This window comes from Eucyclogobius newberryi, unplaced genomic scaffold (assembly GCF_026437365.1).
Source record: "Eucyclogobius newberryi isolate DKJ021-1_F unplaced genomic scaffold, fEucNew1.0.hap1 SCAF_5, whole genome shotgun sequence".
In the NCBI taxonomy this organism is placed as follows: domain Eukaryota; kingdom Metazoa; phylum Chordata; class Actinopteri; order Gobiiformes; family Gobiidae; genus Eucyclogobius; species Eucyclogobius newberryi.
In genome coordinates, this window is record NW_027316167.1 from 40,117,071 (window position 1) to 40,141,652 (window position 24,582).

The following is a 24,582-nucleotide window of genomic DNA, read 5'->3' on the forward strand; positions in this document are numbered from 1 at the left end:
TGGACAGTAGAGTCTGGACAGTAGAAGACTCTAGTGGACAGTAGAAGACTAGTGGACGGTAGAAGACTCTAGTGGACGGTAGAAGACTCTAGTGGACAGTAGGAGACTCTAGTGGACAGTAGAGTCTGGACAGTAGAAGACTCTAGTGGACAGTAGAGTTTGGACAGTAGAAGACTCTAGTGGACTGTAGAGTCTGGACAGTAGAAAACAAGTGGACAGTAGAAGACTCTAGTGGACAGTAGAAGACTCTAGTGGACAGTAGAAGACTCTAGTGGACAGTAGAAGACTCTAGTGGACAGTAGACTCTGGACAGTAGAAGACTCTAGTGGACAGTAGAATTTGGACAGTAGAAAACTCTAGTGGACAGTAGAGTCTGGACAGTAGAAGACTCTAGTGGACAGACGCTAGTGGACAGTAGAAGACTCTAGTGGACAGTAGAAGACTCTAGTGGACGGTAGAAGACTGTAGTGGACAGTAGAAGACTCTAGTGGACGTTAGAAGACTCTAGTGGACAGTAGAGTCTGGACAGAGGAAGACTCTAGTGGACAGTAGAGTCTGGACAATAGAAGACTTTAGTGGACAGTAGAGTCAGGACAGTAGAAAACTCTAGTGGACAGTAGAAGACTCTAGTGGACAGTAGAAGACTCTATTGGACAGTAGAGTCTGGATAGTAGAAGACTCTAGTGGACAGTAGAAGACTCTGTGGACAGTAGAAGACTCTAGTGGACAGTAGAAGACTCTAGTGGACAGTAGCAGACTCTAGTGGACAGTAGAAGACTATGTGGACAGTAGAAGACTCTAGTGGACAGTAGAAGACTCTAGTGGACAGTAGAAGACTCTGGTGGACAGTAGAAGACTCTAGTTGACAGTAGAAGACTCTAGTGGTCGGTAGAAGACTCTAGCGGACGGTAGAAGACTCTATTGGATGGTAGAAGACTCTAGTGGACAGTAGAAGACTCTAGTGGACAGTAGCAGACTCTAGTGGACAGTAGAAGACTATGTGGACAGTAGAAGACTCTAGTGGACAGTAGAAGACTCTAGTGGACAGTAGAATACTCTGGTGGACAGTAGAAGACTCTGGTGGACAGTAGAAGACTCTAGTGGACAGTAGAAGACTCTAGTGGACGGTAGAAGACTCTAGCGGACGGTAGAAGACTCTATTGGACGGTAGAAGACTCTAGTGGACAGTAGAAGACACTAGTGGACGGTAGAAGACTCTAGTGGACGGTAGAAGACGCTAGTGGACAGTAGAACCCTCTAGTGGACAGTAGACTCTGGACAGTAGACTCTGGACAGTAGAAGACTCTAGTGGACAGTATAAGACTCTAGTGGACAGTAGAAGACTCTAGTGGACGGTAGAAGACTCTAGTGGACTGTAGAAGACTCTGGTGGACAGTAGAAGACTCTAGTGGACAGTAGAAGACTCTGTGGACAGTAGAAGACTCTGTGGACAGTAGAATACTCTAGTGCACAGTAGAAGACTCTAGTGGACAGTAGAAGACTCTAGTGGACAGTAGAGTCTGGACAGTAAAAGACTCTAGTGGACAGTAGAAGACTCTAGTGGACAGTAGACCCTGGACAGTAGAAGACTCTAGTGGACAGTAGAATTTGGACAGTAGAAAACTCTAGTGGACAGTAGAGTCTGGACAGTAGAAGACTCTAGTGGACAGACGCTAGTGGACAGTAGAAGACTCTAGTGGACAGTAGAAGACTCTAGTGGACGGTAGAAGACTGTAGTGGACAGTAGAAGACTCTAGTGGACGTTAGAAGACTCTAGTGGACAGTAGAAGACTCTAGTGGACAGTAGAGTCTGGACAGAGGAAGACTCTAGTGGACAGTAGAGTCTGGACAATAGAAGACTTTAGTGGACAGTAGAGTCTGGACAGTAGAAAACTCTAGTGGACAGTAGAAGACTCTAGTGGACAGTAGAAGACTCTATTGGACAGTAGAGTCTGGATAGTAGAAGACTCTAGTGGACAGTAGAAGACTCTGTGGACAGTAGAAGACTCTAGTGGACAGTAGAAGACTCTAGTGGACAGTAGCAGACTCTAGTGGACAGTAGAAGACTATGTGGACAGTAGAAGACTATGTGGACAGTAGAATACTCTAGTGGACAGTAGAAGACTCTAGTGGACAGTAGAAGGCTCTGGTGGACAGTAGAAGAATCTAGTGGACAGTAGACTCTGGACATATAAAACTCTAGTGGACAGTAGAAGACTCTAGTGGACTGTAGAAGACTACTGGACGGTAGAAGACTGTGTGGATGGTAGAAGACTCTAGTGGACAGTAGAAGAATCTAGTGGACAGTAGACTCTGGACATATAAAACTCTAGTGGACAGTAGAAGACTCTAGTGGACCTTAGAAGACTCTAGTTGACGGTAGAAGACTCTAGTGGACAGTAGAAGACTCTAGTGGACAGTAACAGACTCTAGTGGACAGTAGAAGACTATGTGGACAGTAGAAGACTCTAGTGGACAGTAGAAGACTCTAGTGGACAGTAGAAGACTCTAGTGGACAGTAGAAGGCTCTGGTGGACAGTAGAAGACTCTAGTGGACAGTAGAAGACTCTGTGGACAGTAGAATACTCTAGTGGACAGTAGAAGACTCTAGTGGACAGTAGAAGACTCTAGTGGACAGTAGAGTCTGGACAGTAGAAGACTCTAGTGGACAGTTGAGTCTGGACAGTAAAAGACTCTAGTGGACAGTAGAAGACTCTAGTGGACAGTAGAGTCTGGACAGTAGAAGACTCTAGTGGACAGTAGAGTTTGGACGGTAGAAGACTCTAGTGGACAGTAGAGTCTGGACAGTAGAAGACTCTAGTGGACAGTAGAAGACTCTAGTGGACGGTAGAAGACTCTAGTGGACAGTAGAAGACTCTAGTGGACAGTAGAGTCTGGACAGTAGAAGACTCTAGTGGACAGTAGAAGACTCTAGTGGACGGTAGAAGACTCTAGTGGACGGTAGAAGACTCTAGTGGACAGTAGGAGACTCTAGTGGACAGTAGAGTCTGGACAGTAGAAGACTCTAGTGGACAGTAGAGTTTGGACAGTAGAAGACTCTAGTGGACTGTAGAGTCTGGACAGTAGAAGACTTTGGTGGACAGTAGAGTCTGGACAGTAGAAAACAAGTGGACAGTAGAAGACTCTAGTGGACAGTAGAAGACTCTAGTGGACAGTAGAAGACTCTAGTGGACAGTAGAAGACTCTGGTGGACAGTAGAAGACTCTAGTGGACAGTAGAATACTCTAGTGGACAGTAGAAGACTCTAGTGGACAGTAGAAGACTCTAGTGGACAGTAGAGTCTGGACAGTAGAAGACTCTAGTGGACAGTTGAGTCTGGACAGTAAAAGACTCTAGTGGACAGTCGAAGACTCTAGTGGACAGTAGAGTCTGGACAGTAGAAGACTCTAGTGGACAGTAGAGTTTGGACAGTAGAAGACTCTAGTGGACAGTAGAGTCCGGACAGTAGAAGACTCTAGTGGACAGACGCTAGTGGACAGTAGAAGACTCTAGTGGACAGTAGAAGACTCTAGTGGACGGTAGAAGACTGTAGTGGAGAGTAGAAGACTCTAGTGGACGGTAGAAGACTCTAGTGGAAGGTAGAAGACTCTAGTGGACAGTAGAAGACTCTAGTGGACAGTAGAGTCTGGACAGTAGAAGACTCTAGTGGACAGTAGAAGACTCTAGTGGACGGTAGAAGACTCTAGTGGACGGTAGAAGACTCTAGTGGACAGTAGGAGACTCTAGTGGACAGTAGAGTCTGGACAGTAGAAGACTCTAGTGGACAGTAGAGTTTGGACAGTAGAAGACTCTAGTGGACAGTAGAGTCTGGACAGTAGAAGACTTTAGTGGACAGTAGAGTCTGGACAGTAGAAAACTAGTGGACAGTAGAAGACTCTAGTGGACAGTAGAAGACTCTAGTGGACAGTAGAGTCTGGATAGTAGAAGACTCTAGTGGACAGTAGAAGACTCTAGTGGACAGTAGAGTTTGGACAGTAGAAGACTCTAGTGGACTGTAGAGTCTGGACAGTAGAAGACTTTGGTGGACAGTAGAGTCTGGACAGTAGAAAACTAGTGGACAGTAGAAGACTCTAGTGGACAGTAGAAGACTCTAGTGGACAGTAGAATACTCTAGTGGACAGTAGCAGACTCTAGTGGACAGTAGAAGACTATGTGGACAGTAGAAGACTCTAGTGGACAGTAGAAGACTCTAGTGGACAGTAGAAGACTCTGGTGGACAGTAGAACACTCTAGTGGACAGTAGAAGACTCTCTGGACAGTAGAAGACTCTAGTGGAAAGTAGAAGACTCTAGTGGACAGTAGAAGACTCTAGTGGACAGTAGAAGACTCTAGTGGACAGTAGAGTCTGGACAGTAGAAGACTCTAGTGGACAGTAGAAGACGCTAGTGGACAGTAGAAGACTCTAGTGGACAGTAGAAGACTCTAGTGGACAGTAGAAGACGCTAGTGGACAGTAGAAGACTCTAGTGGACGGTAGAAGACTCTAGTGGACAGTAGAAGACTCTGTGGACAGTAGAAGACTCTAGTGGACAGTAGAAGACTCTAGTGGACAGTAGAAGACTCTGGTGGACAGTAGAAGACTCTAGTGGACAGTAGAATACTCTAGTGGACAGTAGAAGACTCTAGTGGACAGTAGAAGACTCTAGTGGACAGTAGAGTCTGGACAGTAGAAGACTCTAGTGGACAGTTGAGTCTGGACAGTAAAAGACTAGTGGACAGTCGAAGACTCTAGTGGACAGTAGAGTCTGGACAGTAGAAGACTCTAGTGGACAGTAGAGTTTGGACAGTAGAAGACTCTAGTGGACAGTAGAGTCCGGACAGTAGAAGACTCTAGTGGACAGACGCTAGTGGACAGTAGAAGACTCTAGTGGACAGTAGAAGACTCTAGTGGACGGTAGAAGACTGTAGTGGAGAGTAGAAGACTCTAGTGGACGGTAGAAGACTCTAGTGGACGGTAGAAGACTCTAGTGGACAGTAGAAGACTCTAGTGGACAGTAGAGTCTGGACAGTAGAAGACTCTAGTGGACAGTAGAAGACTCTAGTGGACGGTAGAAGACTCTAGTGGACGGTAGAAGACTCTAGTGGACAGTAGGAGACTCTAGTGGACAGTAGAGTCTGGACAGTAGAAGACTCTAGTGGACAGTAGAGTTTGGACAGTAGAAGACTCTAGTGGGCAGTAGAGTCTGGACAGTAGAAGACTTTAGTGGACAGTAGAGTCTGGACAGTAGAAAACTAGTGGACAGTAGAAGACTCTAGTGGACAGTAGAAGACTCTAGTGGACAGTAGAGTCTGGATAGTAGAAGACTCTAGTGGACAGTAGAAGACTCTGTGGACAGTAGAATACTCTAGTGCACAGTAGAAGACTCTAGTGGACAGTAGAAGACTCTAGTGGACAGTAGAGTCTGGACAGTAAAAGACTCTAGTGGACAGTAGAAGACTCTAGTGGACAGTAGACCCTGGACAGTAGAAGACTCTAGTGGACAGTAGAATTTGGACAGTAGAAAACTCTAGTGGACAGTAGAGTCTGGACAGTAGAAGACTCTAGTGGACAGACGCTAGTGGACAGTAGAAGACTCTAGTGGACAGTAGAAGACTCTAGTGGACGGTAGAAGACTGTAGTGGACAGTAGAAGACTCTAGTGGACGTTAGAAGACTCTAGTGGACAGTAGAAGACTCTAGTGGACAGTAGAGTCTGGACAGAGGAAGACTCTAGTGGACAGTAGAGTCTGGACAATAGAAGACTTTAGTGGACAGTAGAGTCTGGACAGTAGAAAACTCTAGTGGACAGTAGAAGACTCTAGTGGACAGTAGAAGACTCTATTGGACAGTAGAGTCTGGATAGTAGAAGACTCTAGTGGACAGTAGAAGACTCTGTGGACAGTAGAAGACTCTAGTGGACAGTAGAAGACTCTAGTGGACAGTAGCAGACTCTAGTGGACAGTAGAAGACTATGTGGACAGTAGAAGACTATGTGGACAGTAGAATACTCTAGTGGACAGTAGAAGACTCTAGTGGACAGTAGAAGGCTCTGGTGGACAGTAGAAGAATCTAGTGGACAGTAGACTCTGGACATATAAAACTCTAGTGGACAGTAGAAGACTCTAGTGGACTGTAGAAGACTACTGGACGGTAGAAGACTGTGTGGATGGTAGAAGACTCTAGTGGACAGTAGAAGAATCTAGTGGACAGTAGAAGACTCTAGTGGACAGTAACAGACTCTAGTGGACAGTAGAAGACTATGTGGACAGTAGAAGACTCTAGTGGACAGTAGAAGACTCTAGTGGACAGTAGAAGACTCTAGTGGACAGTAGAAGGCTCTGGTGGACAGTAGAAGACTCTAGTGGACAGTAGAAGACTCTGTGGACAGTAGAATACTCTAGTGGACAGTAGAAGACTCTAGTGGACAGTAGAAGACTCTAGTGGACAGTAGAGTCTGGACAGTAGAAGACTCTAGTGGACAGTTGAGTCTGGACAGTAAAAGACTCTAGTGGACAGTAGAAGACTCTAGTGGACAGTAGAGTCTGGACCGTAGAAGACTCTAGTGGACAGTAGAGTTTGGACAGTAGAAGACTCTAGTGGACAGTAGAGTCTGGACAGTAGAAGACTCTAGTGGACAGTAGAAGACTCTAGTGGACGGTAGAAGACTCTAGTGGACAGTAGAAGACTCTAGTGGACAGTAGAGTCTGGACAGTAGAAGACTCTAGTGGACAGTAGAAGACTCTAGTGGACGGTAGAAGACTCTAGTGGACGGTAGAAGACTCTAGTGGACAGTAGGAGACTCTAGTGGACAGTAGAGTCTGGACAGTAGAAGACTCTAGTGGACAGTAGAGTTTGGACAGTAGAAGACTCTAGTGGACTGTAGAGTCTGGACAGTAGAAGACTTTGGTGGACAGTAGAGTCTGGACAGTAGAAAACTAGTGGACAGTAGAAGACTCTAGTGGACAGTAGAAGACTCTAGTGGACAGTAGAAGACTCTAGTGGACATTAGAAGACTCTGGTGGACAGTAGAAGACTCTAGTGGACAGTAGAATACTCTAGTGGACAGTAGAAGACTCTAGTGGACAGTAGAAGACTCTAGTGGACAGTAGAGTCTGGACAGTAGAAGACTCTAGTGGACAGTTGAGTCTGGACAGTAAAAGACTCTAGTGGACAGTCGAAGACTCTAGTGGACAGTAGAGTCTGGACAGTAGAAGACTCTAGTGGACAGTAGAGTTTGGACAGTAGAAGACTCTAGTGGACAGTAGAGTCCGGACAGTAGAAGACTCTAGTGGACAGACGCTAGTGGACAGTAGAAGACTCTAGTGGACAGTAGAAGACTCTAGTGGACGGTAGAAGACTGTAGTGGAGAGTAGAAGACTCTAGTGGACGGTAGAAGACTCTAGTGGACGGTAGAAGACTCTAGTGGACAGTAGAAGACTCTAGTGGACAGTAGAGTCTGGACAGTAGAAGACTCTAGTGGACAGTAGAAGACTCTAGTGGACGGTAGAAGACTCTAGTGGACGGTAGAAGACTCTAGTGGACAGTAGGAGACTCTAGTGGACAGTAGAGTCTGGACAGTAGAAGACTCTAGTGGACAGTAGAGTTTGGACAGTAGAAGACTCTAGTGGACAGTAGAGTCTGGACAGTAGAAGACTTTAGTGGACAGTAGAGTCTGGACAGTAGAAAACTAGTGGACAGTAGAAGACTCTAGTGGACAGTAGAAGACTCTAGTGGACAGTAGAGTCTGGATAGTAGAAGACTCTAGTGGACAGTAGAAGACTCTAGTGGACAGTAGAGTTTGGACAGTAGAAGACTCTAGTGGACTGTAGAGTCTGGACAGTAGAAGACTTTGGTGGACAGTAGAATCTGGACAGTAGAAAACTAGTGGACAGTAGAAGACTCTAGTGGACAGTAGAAGACTCTAGTGGACAGTAGAATACTCTAGTGGACAGTAGCAGACTCTAGTGGACAGTAGAAGACTATGTGGACAGTAGAAGACTCTAGTGGACAGTAGAAGACTCTAGTGGACAGTAGAAGACTCTGGTGGACAGTAGAACACTCTAGTGGACAGTAGAAGACTCTCTGGACAGTAGAAGACTCTAGTGGACAGTAGAAGACTCTAGTGGACAGTAGAAGACTCTAGTGGACAGTAGAAGACTCTAGTGGACAGTAGAGTCTGGACAGTAGAAGACTCTAGTGGACAGTAGAAGACGCTAGTGGACAGTAGAAGACTCTAGTGGACAGTAGAAGACTCTAGTGGACAGTAGAAGACGCTAGTGGACAGTAGAAGACTCTAGTGGACGGTAGAAGACTCTAGTGGACAGTAGAAGACTCTGTGGACAGTAGAAGACTCTAGTGGACAGTAGAAGACTCTAGTGGACAGTAGAAGACTCTGGTGGACAGTAGAAGACTCTAGTGGACAGTAGAATACTCTAGTGGACAGTAGAAGACTCTAGTGGACAGTAGAAGACTCTAGTGGACAGTAGAAGACTCTAGTGGACAGTAGAGTCTGGACAGTAGAAGACTCTAGTGGACAGTTGAGTCTGGACAGTAAAAGACTAGTGGACAGTCGAAGACTCTAGTGGACAGTAGAGTCTGGACAGTAGAAGACTCTAGTGGACAGTAGAGTTTGGACAGTAGAAGACTCTAGTGGACAGTAGAGTCCGGACAGTAGAAGACTCTAGTGGACAGACGCTAGTGGACAGTAGAAGACTCTAGTGGACAGTAGAAGACTCTAGTGGACGGTAGAAGACTGTAGTGGAGAGTAGAAGACTCTAGTGGACGGTAGAAGACTCTAGTGGACGGTAGAAGACTCTAGTGGACAGTAGAAGACTCTAGTGGACAGTAGAGTCTGGACAGTAGAAGACTCTAGTGGACAGTAGAAGACTCTAGTGGACGCTAGAAGACTCTAGTGGACGGTAGAAGACTCTAGTGGACAGTAGGAGACTCTAGTGGACAGTAGAGTCTGGACAGTAGAAGACTCTAGTGGACAGTAGAGTTTGGACAGTAGAAGACTCTAGTGGACAGTAGAGTCTGGACAGTAGAAGACTTTAGTGGACAGTAGAGTCTGGACAGTAGAAAACTAGTGGACAGTAGAAGACTCTAGTGGACAGTAGAAGACTCTAGTGGACAGTAGAGTCTGGATAGTAGAAGACTCTAGTGGACAGTAGAAGACTCTGTGGACAGTAGAAGACTCTAGTGGACAGTAGAAGACTCTAGTGGACAGTAGCAGACTCTAGTGGACAGTAGAAGACTATGTGGACAGTAGAAGACTCTAGTGGACAGTAGAAGACTCTAGTGGACAGTAGAAGACTCTGGTGGACAGTAGAACACTCTAGTGGACAGTAGAAGACTCTCTGGACAGTAGAAGACTCTAGTGGACAGTAGAAGACTCTAGTGGACAGTAGAGTCTGGACAGTAGAAGACTCTAGTGGACAGTAGAAGACGCTAGTGGACAGTAGAAGACTCTAGTGGACAGTAGAAGACTCTAGTGGACAGTAGAAGACGCTAGTGGACAGTAGAAGACTCTAGTGGACGGTAGAAGACTCTAGTGGACAGTAGAAGACTCTAGTGGACAGTAGAAGACTCGAGTGGAATGTAGAAGACTCTAGTGGACTGTAGAAGACTCAAGTGGACAGTGGAGTCTGGACAGTAGAAGACTCTAGTGGACGTAGAAGACTCTATTGGACGGTAGAAGACTCTAGTGGACAATAGAAGACTCTAGTGGACAGTAGAAGACTCCAGTGGACAGTAGAGTCTGGATAGTAGAAGACTCTAGATGACAGTAGAAGACTCTGTGGACAGTAGAAGACCCTAGTGGACAGTAGAAGACTCTAGTGGACAGTAGAAGACTCTAATGGACGGTAGAAGACTCTAGTTGACAGTAGAAGACTCTAGTGGACAGTAGAAGACTCTCTGGACAGTAGAAGACTCTAGTGGACGGTAGAAGACTCTAATGGACGGTAGAAGACTCTAGTGGACGGTAGAAGACTCTGTGGACAGTAGAAGACTCTAGTGGACAGTAGAAGACTCTAGTGGACAGTAGAGTCTGGACAGTAGAAGACTCTAGTGGACAGTAGAAGACTCTAGTGGACAGTAGAGTCTGAACAGTAGAAGACTCTAGTGGACAGTAGAGTTTGGACAGTAGAAGACTTGTAATGGCAGAAAATGGGTCATGTCATGTCATTCTAATGTTGTTTTAGGCCATGACATGTCACGGAATTAATATCTTTGTTGTTCTCCTGTGCAGATGGGATAAGAATATGAGGTCCTGATTATACTGAATATCTACTGTCCGGCGCCTCTTAATCATCAATTAATGCGTCAGGACCGGATTCAGTGTGGAAATGGTCTTTGATTAAACCTCTGAAGAGATGGCTGGAACCGTCACAGACGTGATAGTCTGGTCTATCTCTTTTTGAGCTGATTTGGGTTGTGATTATGTTATGTTTGTTACCACCTATAAAAGGTGTACTTTGTAAATTGTAAAGTTAGGTAGGGACAGAACGAACTTGTCTTAGGGAAAGTGAGGGTGTTTATCCACTGTGCACGTGAATAAACTTCCACCTTTTGAGAGAGACCGAGAGACTCTGTTTCTGCTTCAAGTTATTGCCTGGTTACTCTTTACTTGATCATTGTTTACAGGAAACTGCCGTAACAGACTCTAGTGAACAGTAGAGTCTGGACAGTAGAAGACTCTAGTGGACATTAGAAGATGCTAGTAGACAGTAGAAGACTCTAGTGGACAGTAGAAGACTCTAGTGGACAGTAGAGTCTGGACAGTAGAAGACGCTAGTGGACAGTAGAAGACTCTAGTGGACAGTAGAAGACTCTAGTGGACGGTAGAAGACTCTAGTGGACGGTAGAAGACTCTAGTGGACGTAGAAGACTCTAGTGGACGGTAGAAGACTCTAGTGGACAATAGAAGACACTAGTGGACAGTAGAGTCTGGATAGTAGAAGACTCTAGATGACAATAGAAGACTCTGTGGACAGTAGAAGACTCCAGTGGACAGTAGAAGACTCTAGTGGACAGTAGAAGAGTCTAGTGGACAGTAGAGTCTGGATAGTAGAAGACTCTAGATGACAGTAGAAGACTCTGTGGACAGTAGAAGACCCTAGTGGACAGTAGAAGACTCTAGTGGACAGTAGAAGACTCTAATGGACGGTAGAAGACTCTAGTTGACAGTAGAAGACTCTAGTGGACAGTAGAAGACTCTCTGGACAGTAGAAGACTCTAGTGGACGGTAGAAGACTCTAATGGACGGTAGAAGACTCTAGTGGACAGTAGAAGACTCTAGTGGACAGTAGAAGACTCTGTGGACAGTAGAAGACTCTAGTGGACAGTAGAAGACTCTAGTGGACGGTAGAAGACTCTAATGGACGGTAGAAGAGTCTAGTGGACAGTAGAAGACTCTAGTGGACAGTAGAAGACTCTAGTGGACAGTAGAGTCTGGACAGTAGAAGACTCTAGTGGACAGTAGAAGATGCTAGTGGACAGTAGAAGACTCTAGTGGACAGTAGAGTCTGGACAGTAGAAGACGCTAGTGGACAGTAGAAGACTCTAGTGGACAGTAGAAGACTCTATTGGACGGTAGAAGACTCTAGTGGACGGTAGAGTTTGGACAGTAGAAGACTAGTGGACAGTAGAGTCTGGACAGTAGAAGACTCTAGTGGACAGTAGAATACGCTAGTGGACAGTAGAGTCTGGACAGTAGAAGACGCTAGTGGACAGTAGAAGACTCTAGTGGACAGTAGAAGACTCTAGTGGACGGTAGAAGACTCTAATGGACGGTAGAAGACTCTAGTGGACGGTAGAAGACTCTAGTGGACGGTAGAAGACTCTAGTGGACAGTAGAAGCACTGTCCAGGGGACACGTCGTGTAACTCGTGTTCTCTATATTTTTAGTTTCAAACCACTGTGTTTTATTACAATCAGACTCATATTCACTGAGATATTAGTCTAATTAGTCCCACAGTGGACCGCGGGGTGCGCCGCGCGCCCGGTTCAAAAGACGCATCACTACCGCGTTTATTTATGGGTAAATATCATGTTCCAACGTGGCACCTGTGGTTTATTGACAGGTGCGGCCCGTAAATGGACAAGTTCTATTTTCTTCGTAAACATCGTGTGCGTGACTTTTATTCAGGAGCGCTGTTTGTATCATTGGCTGGACACCTCACATTGACACCTGTCAGTGACACCTGTCAGTGTGTCCAGCCAATGATACAATACGGTTTACATACGCTACACAGCCAATCAGAGCATTGATAGTGCATAAGTGCCCTGCCCTCACAGGTTCTAGCTAACAATAATGGGCGGAGTTAAAAGACACACCCCCTCATCCTGGTGAAAGGAACGGGCAGCGCCAGCGACACATCCACTCACCAAGACAAGTCCAAAAGAAATGTGGTTCTTTTAGGAATGAACAGCTTGTGCCACTGGACCACAGGCCAAAGCAGGACTCTCACATATATAACATATATATATATAATATATAACTACTATACATGAATGAACAACAGGAGATTTGTATTTTTCACCTAATTTCTTGTAACAAAATTAAACTAATACAAATTGCTGCTGTAATTTGATTCTTTTAATGTGACGATGCAAGGTTTTGAACAGGCGTGGGCGCGGCCACAGCGTGCACATCTGATGTTCCTCACTGTGGTCCTCGGTGTGCACAGGGAGCCAGTGTGCTTGCCCAGACACATAAAGAATTTGAGGGAACATTGGTCTTGAGCCTTGTTCACACCGCTGCGTCCAAAGCGTAAAGTTTACATTCAAAATTAATGTGGACGCGCGCCTTGGGCGTTTTGAGCATCGGACGCGGCGCGTCAGTGGCGTTTAAGCGTCGTCCAAAGCGTCGGACGCAGTAAAGTTGAACAAAGCTAAACTTTTTTGCGGCAGACGCGGCGCAGCAGCCAGAGGCTATGCTAATAAATGCAAATAATAACACAGTTTAACAAGCCTAATTTCCAACTGTCCAGGTTTTATGTTTTAGACTCAGACGACCCGGAAGAAGACCCAAAACAAACCCCGTAACAATAATGATAGCAAATCATGGTATTGACTAAACTCTGCTCAGCTCTGAAGTATCTGCGGGGCCCAGACGAGCCCCGGAGCCCGGGGACTTTGTAAAGTTAATGCACCAAAGCCACTTTCTCCTCCTGTTCTTCCATCGCACAGCTACAGGAAACACAACAACCCTCCACTGAGCATGTGCGCTCAGTGCACTGGACTGGACGCTGGACACTGGACACTGGACACTGGACCCTGGACACTGGACGCTGGACACTGGACACTGGACGCTGGACGCTGGACACTGGACGCTGGACACTGGACGCTGGACACTGGACACTGGACGTGCGTCTGCTGCTGAGTTGATTTTTGGGGCGTGTTATGGAAAAATAAGAATAAGAATCTGGCCCTCTGCCTGGTTTCAATTTCGATTCAATTCTAATTCAATTCAATTCATTTTTGTGACGCCCAAAGCCACAGCCTGACATCTACATGTCTGGACACCCTCACACCAGAGCAATCAGCTGCTTTGTTCTTCAGAGCCGGTAAACTTCCTGCCTTCCCAATCGAATAAAAGGAACCACGGGTGTCCAGGACGAGCCTGTTCTCTAAGGTGTCGGCAGTCAAAATGTAAATGTAAACCCTGTAGTCTCTGGTTGTCCTTTTGCCTGTGCCATTTGCATCTATGTCCTCTAAGACCTGCTTGTGAATTGTAAATGTGGAATAGTCATGTGACCATCTGTGATTAAAGGAAGGGGACAGAGGTGGGACAGGAGGACTTGGGAGACATTTTGGGAAGCAGGCAAGAGACAGACGCGTGGACTCGGCCTTCCATGAGAATGGCCGAGTCCACACGAGTTTCTTTCTGATTCAGCCACAAGATTAAACAGTTTACTTTTGAAACGAGACAACTTGCTTCTTTGTCTTATCGAGAGATTTTTGCCACCACAGACGTCCAACTCCTGCGTCGTGCGTGAATTGGACGCCGCGGTCTGAACGCTCCTTAAGACACAAACTTGGAACGTTTTGTGAATCGCTGAGCTCGTTCTGGGAAGTATAAGAATAAACCATGGGCTTCAGTGGCTTCAGTGGCGGCTTCAGTGGCTTCAGTGGCTTCAGTAGCTTCAGTGGCTCAGGCCCTGAACATGGAGAACTGTTCCAAAGTGAAGCCTCCTGGGGCGGGGCCGGTTGAAACGTGGTTTACACACATGTGGCCCCTCACGGCCCCTGTAACACACTCCCCACTATAAATCCTCCAGATGTGGCAGTGGAGGCTGCACATCTGCAGCTGTGGCCTTCACTGCCCTCTGAGACGGGCAGATGTCCTGACGGGCCCTGAACGCTGCACAGAGCGATTACACGAGGGAGGATTCTAGGGAAATGTCAAATCTGCTCATCCTGGAGGACAGAGTGGTTTAAATGTGCAGAGCTGGAGCTGAAGGAGCTTTAACTTCATAATGAGCATTTAGGATCTGACTTTTCTAATAACTATTGCAATGGGGATATCTTTTTATCCCATTATTATATTATTATAGATCTTGAATGAATTGTCAGTGGCTCTAACATTGATGTGCGTTTTGTGTTTCTACATATGAAATAATATAAACACTATTGAAGATTAACTTTCACCATAAAATTGTGATGAAAATAACAATAATGCAGTAGTAGTAATTCTTATTGCTTAAAACAATGTGCTGAGGTTTTTGCAGGAAACACAAACTTGTTTTCTTTATGAATAATTCTATCATCATCAAATTAGATGCTCAAGAAACAGAAGTATTTACTCTACAAAGAAATAACTTCACAACATTTGCTTATGTTACTGCTTTGATTTATGATGTCCTGTGCTCTTTTATGTGGTGCTGAGCAGAAGATGAATTTCTTTGACAATAAAGCTATAATATTCTTTAAAGGAGCTTTTTATTTAGTATTGAACTGTAACATAAGCTGATCATTATTTTACAATCTGTTCATTGATGTTCAATATTGATCTAAAACGACTCAGTAACAGAAACAGGTCTGTTGAACTGATAAGCCCCGCCTCTTCATAGTGATAAGCCCCGCCTCTTCATAGTGATAAGCCCCGCCTCTTCATAGTGATAAGCCCCGCCTCTTTATAGTGATAAGCTCCGCCTCTTGTCATTTACATGATTTTATGTTTGGGGGTTAGTGGGATTGTGGCATTTTAGAACTTGCTGTATCAATAGCCTTCATTTTTCAAATCATCTCACTACAGGGATGTGGGCGGGGACAGGGGGTAGTTGAAAACAGGATTTTCCTGAGCATTGGAGCTGCAGTTACAGGACAATACCGGATCACACAAACATGCAGGAATCAATCAAATACAACTCTGAGTAAACTCATGATGTGTAAACTCATGAAGAGGAAACACTGTGTAACTGTATATATAATATGTATAACTAATATGTATAACTAATATGTATATATAATATGTATATATAATATGTATATATCATATTATAACTAATTGTATATATAATATGTATATATCATATGTATATAGCATATGTATTTAGCATATGTATATATAATATGTATATAACTGCGGAGAACAGTCGTCTTACCCGGAGATCGTCACGTTATCCCGGCGGACATCCTAAGATTTTTATAAGAGATCTTCTACTGAGAGTGTTTTTCAAACTTCCTATAAGTTATTTGTTCTTTTCTTCTGTATCTACCTCTGTATCTACCTGCGTTGCATCAATGGAATTTCCCCATGTGGGACAATAAAGGAATATCTTAATACGTGCCCTTTAATGCTGCTCCAGCGAGACAACATTTTCAGAGTGATCAGAGTGATTACACTGGGGATGATTTTGGTGAGTGAAATCTGATTATCCCTGAGCCCGTGGGCCATTGGCCAGTCCCAGAGAGAGTGAGAGGGAGGAGGAGAGAGGAGGAGAGAGGGAGGAGGAGAGAGGGAGGAGAGAGGAGGAGAGAGGGAGGAGAGAGGGAGGAGGAGGGAGGAGGAGAGAGGGAGGAGAGAGAGAGAGAGAGAGGGGGAGGGAGGAGAGAGGGAGGAGGAGAGAGGAAGGAGGAGAGAGGAGGAGAGAGGGAGGAAGAGGGGGAGAAGAGGGGAGGGGGAGGAGAGGGGGAGAGAGGGAGGGGGAGGGGTTACAGAGCAGAGAGGAGCCAAGCAGGGCTGAGCAGCAGCTGTGTGCATCAGGACAACAGCACCGACAGCAGCAGCAGCAGCAGCAGCAGCAGCACCAGCACCACCAACACCAGCAGCACCACCAGCACCACCAGCAGCACCACCAGCAGCAGCAGCAGCAGCAGCAGCAGCAGCAGCACCAGCAGCACCACCACCAGCACCACCAGCACCACCAGCAGCACCACCAGCAGCAGCAGCAGCAGCAGCAGCAGCACCAGCAGCACCACCAGCCGCAGCAGCACCACCAGCACCACCAGCACCACCAGCACCACCCCAGCAGTCACAACACCTTCAGGCCCTTCACTCGCCTCTCCTCCGCTCAGGACTCCGAGGGTTCATGGGATGCACTATTTACGCTGCCAGCCATAAGGCCCTGCCCACCGACGAGGTCCCGGGGCAGGACCACTACTGCCAGCTGCCCCACTACAGGAACCACCTCCATGGGAACTGCAGCCAGAGGATTGCAGCCTACAGAGCCCGGTAGGTCCACTCCACACCCGGGTTCATTCTGTGATGCTTTGAGTCAGTGGTGGAAAGCAACAAAGTACAATTCTTGGTCCAAAATGCTTTTAAAATTGTGTTTAAAAGTATCTTATCTATAAGTGATTTGAGTGGTATTTTCACTTCTACTTAAAGCAACAGTATGGCATTTTCTGGAGGTAGAAAATCACTTGCATGATTCTATGTAAATAAAGAATAAACCAAAATGTTGTTAAGTGCATTTTGGCTAAAAAGTTATTGGGGCAGCAGCACTTATACGTGTAGTAACCGAGTACAATTCAAACCATGTAACTGTACTTATGAGTACTACACATTTGCATATGTACATTTTACAGCGGATACTTTGAGAGCAGGTGTCTACTTTCTGTTGTATTACAGTTTTGAGTCCAAGACCAGGTTTAGAGCAAACGAGTTTCTCTCTTTATCAAGATTTAAGGCTTTAACAGTTCTCAAAACTAGGTACTTCAATACTTTTACTTGAGTAGAGTTTTGAATATGATACTTTTCCTTTTTTTGTTCGCGTATGTGTACTTTTATTTACGTGACGGACTGGAGTGAAACTTAGTAAATAATAGAAGCCACAAGCTCCAGAGTGAGGATGACATCATTTATGTCCTTCCCTGTGCAGTCTGCAGAGTCCAACACCAGACTGAGGTCACTCACAGGTCACTCACAGGTCACTCACAGGTCACTCACAGGTCACCAGCTATAGTCTTGCTCAAAGCTCTCTTCTGAGATCTCTGTGAGATTTGAGTATATTCTACTTCTAACAGAACATGGTGTTGTGAGTTTGAACCTGCAGCCAAAACAATGGAATGGAATTATATCACAATGGGATGGGTGCTCGACGGCGAGCAACTGGTGGCCGGGTCTTTCCCCACGGGGCCCGGCCGGGCACAGCCCGAACGAGCGACGTGGGGCCGTCCTCCCGTGGGCCCACCACCCGCAGGAGGATCCATAAGGGGCCGGTGCAGAGAGATCTGGGCGGCAGTCGACGGCAGGGGCCTCAACGACCAGATCTCCGGATGCAGAGACTAACTCTGGGGACAAGGAACGTCACCACTCTGGGGGGGAAAGAGCTTGAGCTTGTGCGGGAGGTTGAGCGATATCGATTAGATATAGTCGGCCTCACCTCCACGCACAGTTTGGGCTCTGGAACCCATCTCCTCGATAAGGGCTGGACGCTCCATATCTCTGATGTTGCCCACGGGGAGAGGCGGCGGGCAAACCGTCCGGTGCCTCAGGAGGGGGAAGCAGTGTTTTTGGCAGGTCTCCACCAACATCGTAAACGGTGTTGGTGGAGACCTGGCGACCTCGACTGGGGATGTCGTCGGATGGTGGAAGGAATACTTTGAGGACCTCCTTAATCATTCAGTCACGTCTTCTGAAGAGGAAGCAGAGACCGGGGACTCGGAGGCTGACTCGCCCATCACCCAAGCTGAAGTCACTGAGGTTGTTGGCAAAGTCCTCAGTGGCTCCGGGGGTAAATTAGATCCGCCCTGAGTACCTAAAGTCTCTGGATGTTGTAGGACTGTCTTGACTGACACGTCTCTGTAACAAGGAATGGCGGTCGGGGACCGTGCCTCTGGACTGGCAGACCGGGGTGGTGTTCCCTCTGTTCAAGAAGGGGGACCGGAGGGTGTGTTCCAACTACAGAGGGATCACACTCAGCTCATTCAGGAGGAGCAGAGTGGTTTTCGTCCCGGTCGTGGAACACTGGACCAGCTCTATACCCTCCATCGGGTGCTCAAGGGTTCATGGGAGTTTGCCCAACCAGTCCACATGTGCTTTGTGGATCTGGAGAAGGCTTTCGATCGTGTCCCTCGGGGTGTCCTTTGGGGGGTGCTCTGGGAATACGGGGTCCGGGGCCCTTTGCTCAGGGCTGTCCGGTCCCTGTATGACCGGAGCAGGAGCTGTATTCATTGCCGACAGTAAGTCAGACCTGTTCCCAGTGCATGTTGGACTCCTCAGGGCTGCCCTTTGTCACCGGTTCTGTTCATAGTTTTAATGGACAGAATATCTAGGCGCAGTCAGGGGTCGGAGGGTGTCCGGTTTGGGGACCACAGGATCTCATCTCTGCTGTTTGCAGACGATGTTGTCCTGATGGCTCCATCAAACCCGGACCTGCAGCTGCACTGGGACGAGTGTGAAGTGTCTGGGATGAGAATCAGCTCCAAATCCGAGGCCATGGTTCTCCAATCGGGAAAAGGTGGCTTGCCCTCTTCAGGTGGGTGGGGAGTCCTTGCCCCAAGTGGAGGAGTTCAAGTATCTTGGGGTCTTGTTCACGAGTGAGGGAAGGATGGAGCGTGAGATTGACAGGCGGATCGATGCAGTCGCTGCATCGACTGTTGTGGTGAAGAGGGAGCTGAGTCGAAAGGCAAAGCTCTCGATTTACCGGTCAATCTACGTTCTGACCTCATCTATGGTCATCAGCTTTGGGTAATGACCGAAAGGACAAGATCGCCGATACAAGTGGTCGAAATTAGTTTCCTCCACCAGGATGCCTCCTGGGCGCCTCCCTGGGGAGGTGTTTCGGGCATGTCCCACCGGGAAGAGGCCCTGGGGAAGACCCAGGACACGCTGGAGGGACTATGCCTCTCAGCTGGCCTGGGAACGCCTCGGGATCCCCCCGGAGGAATTGGGTGAAGTGTCTGGGGAGGGCGAAGTCTGGGAGTCCCTGCTTAGACTGCTGCCCCCGCGACCCGGCCCCGGATAAGCGGAATTAAATGGATGGATGATATATCACAATATTCCAAATTTAAAATTGCCCTGAATGCAAATTAATTATGAATAATATGCAGTGTATGACCCAGCTCTAGTTGGAATATGTCCTGTGCACAGAGAATCAGTTGGTTATTTATTTTTGAAATGGCTAGCTCAGTGTTAGCATGAATTCATCTCTATGGGATTCTTACTGTCAGTCTAAAACAAATAAATACTGTAAGATAAGAGACACACTGTAAGCCGCACACACGGCCTCCGATCCATCAGGAAGTCAGTGCTCCCCCTGCAGGTGGAGTCAGTGCTGCACCTGCAGGTGGAGTCAGTGCTCCCCCTGCAGGTGGAGTCAGGCACGTTGAGCTGGGAGAGCTTGTCCTGGAGCAGAGCAGGGAGGATGGTGTTGAATGCAGACGCTCAAATCACTTCATGACTACACAGGTCTGTAGTCATTAAGTCCAGTAATCCGGGGCTTCTTGGGAACAGGGGCAATGATGGACGACTTGAAGCAGGCTGGGACATGGCATGACTCCAGGAAGTGCTAAAAATGCCAGTGAAGACAGGGGCCAGCTCGCCTGCGCAGTGTCTTAAGGTGGCCGGAGTCACACTGTCTTGTCCAGCAGCTTTTCGAGGGTTGGATTTCCGAAATAGTCTGCTTACATCCTGCTCCTGAACTGTGAGAGTGGTGGGGGAGGTGGGGGGGCGGTGTCAAATCTGCATTAGAAAGAGTTGAGTTGCTGGGCCAGTTTTCTGTCGTCTGCGGAAAGGGGGTCTCTGGGCTTGTACTGAGATCTATCTCTCGACACCTCCCTGCTAAATCTGTCCTTTCATCTTTGTAGCGCTCTCTATCACCGGCCCTGTGCCTCCTTCTGCCGCCTCAACTGCCTCAGTTTGGGTGTGAACAAGGTTTGTCATTGTTGAAGGTGACTTTGGTGTGTGTTGGTTTAATACTGTCCTAACAGAATCTAATGTATGACGTTACAGTGTCCGTGTACTCATCCAAACTCTCTGTGGCAACTCTGAAAACCTCCCAGTCTGTAACGTCCAAACACGCACGTAGCTCCTCCTCCACTGCCTCATTGGTCCACCTCTTAGAAGTCCTACAGGCTTGGAGAGCTTCAGCCTCTGTCTGTACGTGGGGATCGTTGTGGTGAAGAAGGAGCTGAGTTGAAAGACAAAGCTCTCAATTTACCAGTCAATCTACGTTCCTACCCTCACTTCTGGTCATGAGCTTTGGGTAATGACCAAAATTATAAGATCGCAGATACAAGCGGTCGAAATGAGTTTCCTCCACAGGGTGGCTGGGCGCTCCCTTAGAGATAGGGAGGTGTTTCGGGCATGTCCCACTGGGAAGAGGCCCCGGGGAAGACCCAGAACACGCTGGAGGAACTATGTCTCTCAGCTGGCCTGGGAACGCCTCGGGATCCCCCTGGATGAGTTGGAGGAAGTGTCTGGGGAGTAGGAAGTCTGGGAGTCCCTGCTTGGACTGCAGCCCCTTGCAGTCCCCCCGGATAAGAGGAAGAAAATGGATAGATAGACATGGGACAGTCCGAAAACATGATAATAGTGAGCTTCCTGGTTGCCTCCTAGCATTTCCCTGTAATGTGAAACATGAAAAAACAGGACACATTCTTCCAACAGAAATCTTTCTGTGACTTTGTGGTCCTCCATTGTGATGTACACCTATCTTCCCATTCTTTATCAGTCATAACTGAATTTTCCTCTCATTTTTAATATAATTAGTAGGGTGGTTGACCATATTATAATGCATTTATATAATTAGGCCGGAGCGCGACAAGCTGGCAAGAAGGCTATTAGTTCTGCAATGCCGTGCAAAGCACGGCTACTAAAGTGCGCATGCAGTGCACAAAATCAAGCGCGTAGCGCTCGCCCGCTTCCAAACACTCACTAACGGACTCTTCCACTCATGCACGTTCCGTGCATACTAATTAGTAATAGGAAAATTTAACATTTCTGTTGTAAACGGTGAAAGCGCTCGTTTGCGCTAAGTAGCTCACGAATACGTTCCCCATCTCTTGCATGTTCCGTGCATATTGAACATTGAAATTGAACATTATTACTGTATAGAGGGTCAATAACACACAGACTCAAAATTAACAAAAGTACCCGTCTGTGACCAGGGACCCACACCATCGAAGATGTATAGTTTATGATATTTGAAAAATGGGAAAGATTGTTTTCGCATCGGAATAATCTTGCTTTCTTCTTCTCGGGACCAACCTCCCTATTTTTCACCCTGTGAATATTGACGAAAAGTCAAAAAAATTTGCTCACCTCTAAAAATCGTGCCTTTCTACAGTCTGGCTATCTCCTTTTTCTAAATATGTCGGTGTAATCCCTCATTCGTCCAGGAGTGTTCCATTGTAGAAAAAAATAGACGTTTCGACTCTCATCCAAGAGTCACAATGACTCTTGGATGAGAGTCGAAACGTCTATCTTTTTCTACAATCCTTTTTCTAAAATAAAAAAATTGGCGCGTCAGCGCCCCCAAATGTACAAAAAATGCATTGAGAGATAGGAAATGGCCCCAAAAAAATCTGGTCGTAGATTCATGAAATTTGGCGCAGAGGTAGATGGTGACAAGAGAAGTAAAAAATATTCTTACGGCAACGCCGTCCGCCCAACCAAATGTCGGCCATATTGGATCAATATGTGCTAAGCATGACTCTGGATATTTTCCATATGTCATACTACTACTACGACCTCCTCCTAGAACGTTGGCCAGAAAAAGCTGAAATTTTGTGAAAATTGTGTTGAGGATTGGGACATCAAAAGTTATCCAAATTACTTTGGTATCTGTCATGATCTCTGTGCGGTGAAGCTGCAAACTGTAGCTAAAATTTCTGAAATTTCAGAAATGTTTAATTTGCTGCCGTTTTTCGCTGATAAAAGTCCAAACTGTGTCAAATTTGAATCAGTTGTTAAACCCTTTGCCCTAAACCTACTTGAAAGGGGAGAAGATGCGATAGCGTCACAGATTCAGCAGTAGTTGTAAAAAAAATTAAATTGGGGCGCGTCAGCGCCCCCTCCTCTTGCATTGTCAGGCGGGGTGGTGATGGCGGCGGCGTGGCGAGGGCCGATCATTGCCTCTTGCGGTTCAGAGTATTATAATGGCTGTTAATTTCTTAATGATTATAACTCCTTATTTGTAAATAACTAGAAAAGTCCTGTTTCTCATGTCAACGCTTTTAATTTCATTTTCTTTTACCATCTGACACAAAAAAACCTTCATATATGTTTTCTGGACTTTTGTGATGGGGCTGATCCATGGATGTATTGGGCTGATCACCTTGATCATATAATTACCAGATTTACCACTGTCTTATTAAACCAAGTCATAAGACAAATATGAGGATCTGTCATTTGCACTTTAAGAGGCGGGAGACCGTGATCCTGAGACAAGCTCTGCTCGGTCACAAACACGGGCTGGAGTAAGAGCTGGAGCTAGAGTAAGAGCAGGAGCTGGAGTAAGAGCAGGAGCTGGAGTAAGAGCAGGAGCTGGAGTAAGAGCAGGAGCTGGAGCTAGAACTGGAGCAGGAGCTGGAGCTGTTGTTGTTGTTGTTGTTGTTGTTGTTTTATGGCGGTTGGCATCCGAGTGTTGCATTACCGCCAGACTTTATTCCTCAGACTTTTCGTAGTCCTCAGACTCTGTCGTAGTCCGTAAAAGTACTCCTAGACTCTGGAGCAGGAGCAGGAGCTGGAGCTGGAGTAAGAGCTGGAGCTGGAGCTGGAGCTGCACCAGCGCTCAGACGCACAGCTCCGTCTCTGTCTCGATTAAACCGCACTAACCGGGAACACAATGGCGACTCATCCCAAACCTAAGCCCTCTCTGCCCTTTCGGACCGTGTGACTCATTTTGCGGCACTGCGGGAGGCGAAAAGCGGAGAAAACACCGAGATTCTATGAGATTCAGGTAAGAGCCGAGACATAGCATCAAGCTAGCTCCGAGGCACGAGCGCACCGGCTCATTTCAGCGTAAAAGTCCAACAGGAACTGCGCCTTACGCGTCTTATTTATTTACTACATCTTATAAACACACAACATTGTACTGATGTACTGTTACACACAACATGATGTACTGTTACACACATGATGAGCTGTTACACACAACATGATGTACTGTTACACACAACATGATGTGCTGTTAAACACAACATGAAGCGCCGTTACACACAACATGATGTACTGTTACACACAACATGATCTACTGTTACACACAACATGATGTACTGTTACACACAACATGATGTACTGTTACACACATGATGAGCTGTTACACACAACATGATGTACTGTTACACACAACATGAAGCGCCGTTACACACAACATGAAGCGCCGTTACACACAACATGATGTACTGTTACACACAACATGATCTACTGTTACACACAACATGATGTACTGTTACACACAACATGATGTACTGTTACACACATGATGAGCTGTTACACACAACATGATGTACTGTTACACACAACATGAAGCGCCGTTACACACAACATGAAGCGCCGTTACACACAACATGATGTACTGTTACACACAACATGATGTACTGTTACACACAACATGATGTACTGTTACACACAACATGATGTACTGTTACACACATGATGAGCTGTTACACACAACATGATGTACTGTTACACACAACATGATGAGCTGTTACACACAACATGATGTACTGTTACACACAACATGATGAGCTGTTACACACAACATGATGTACTGTTACACACAACATGATGTACCGTTACACACAACATGATGAGCTGTTACACACAACATGATGTACTGTTACACACAACATGATGAGCTGTTACACACAACATGATGTACTGTTACACACAACATGATGAGCTGTTACACACAACATGATGTACTGTTACACACAACATGATGTACCGTTACACACAACATGATGCGCCGTTACACACAACATGATGCGCCGTTACACACAACATGATGCGCCGTTACACACAACATGATGTACTGTTACACACAACATGATGAGCTGTTACACACAACATGATGTACTGTTACACACAACATGATGAGCTGTTACACACAACATGATGTACTGTTACACACAACATGATGTACTGTTACACACAACATGATGAGCTGTTACACACAACATGATGAGC

General features: G+C 46.4%; 1 protein-coding gene across 5 annotated transcripts in view; it reads left to right on the top strand.

The window, feature by feature from the left end:
• The first annotated feature begins 16,460 nt into the window (after positions 1 to 16,460).
• The window catches only part of gramd2aa (GRAM domain containing 2Aa), a 66,892-nt gene continuing 58,770 nt past the window's right edge, over positions 16,461 to 24,582 (top strand). For 4 of the 5 annotated variants that reach the window (XM_072464901.1, XM_072464904.1, XM_072464900.1 and 1 more), the window contains exon 1: positions 16,461 to 16,677. In XM_072464901.1, coding sequence (XP_072321002.1) covers positions 16,535 to 16,677 — 143 coding nt within the window. In that variant the 5' untranslated portion in view covers positions 16,461 to 16,534. Of the gene's footprint in view, positions 16,678 to 23,170; positions 23,351 to 24,582 lie in introns of those variants that run through there. The other variant, XM_072464902.1, reaches the window with a different exon arrangement.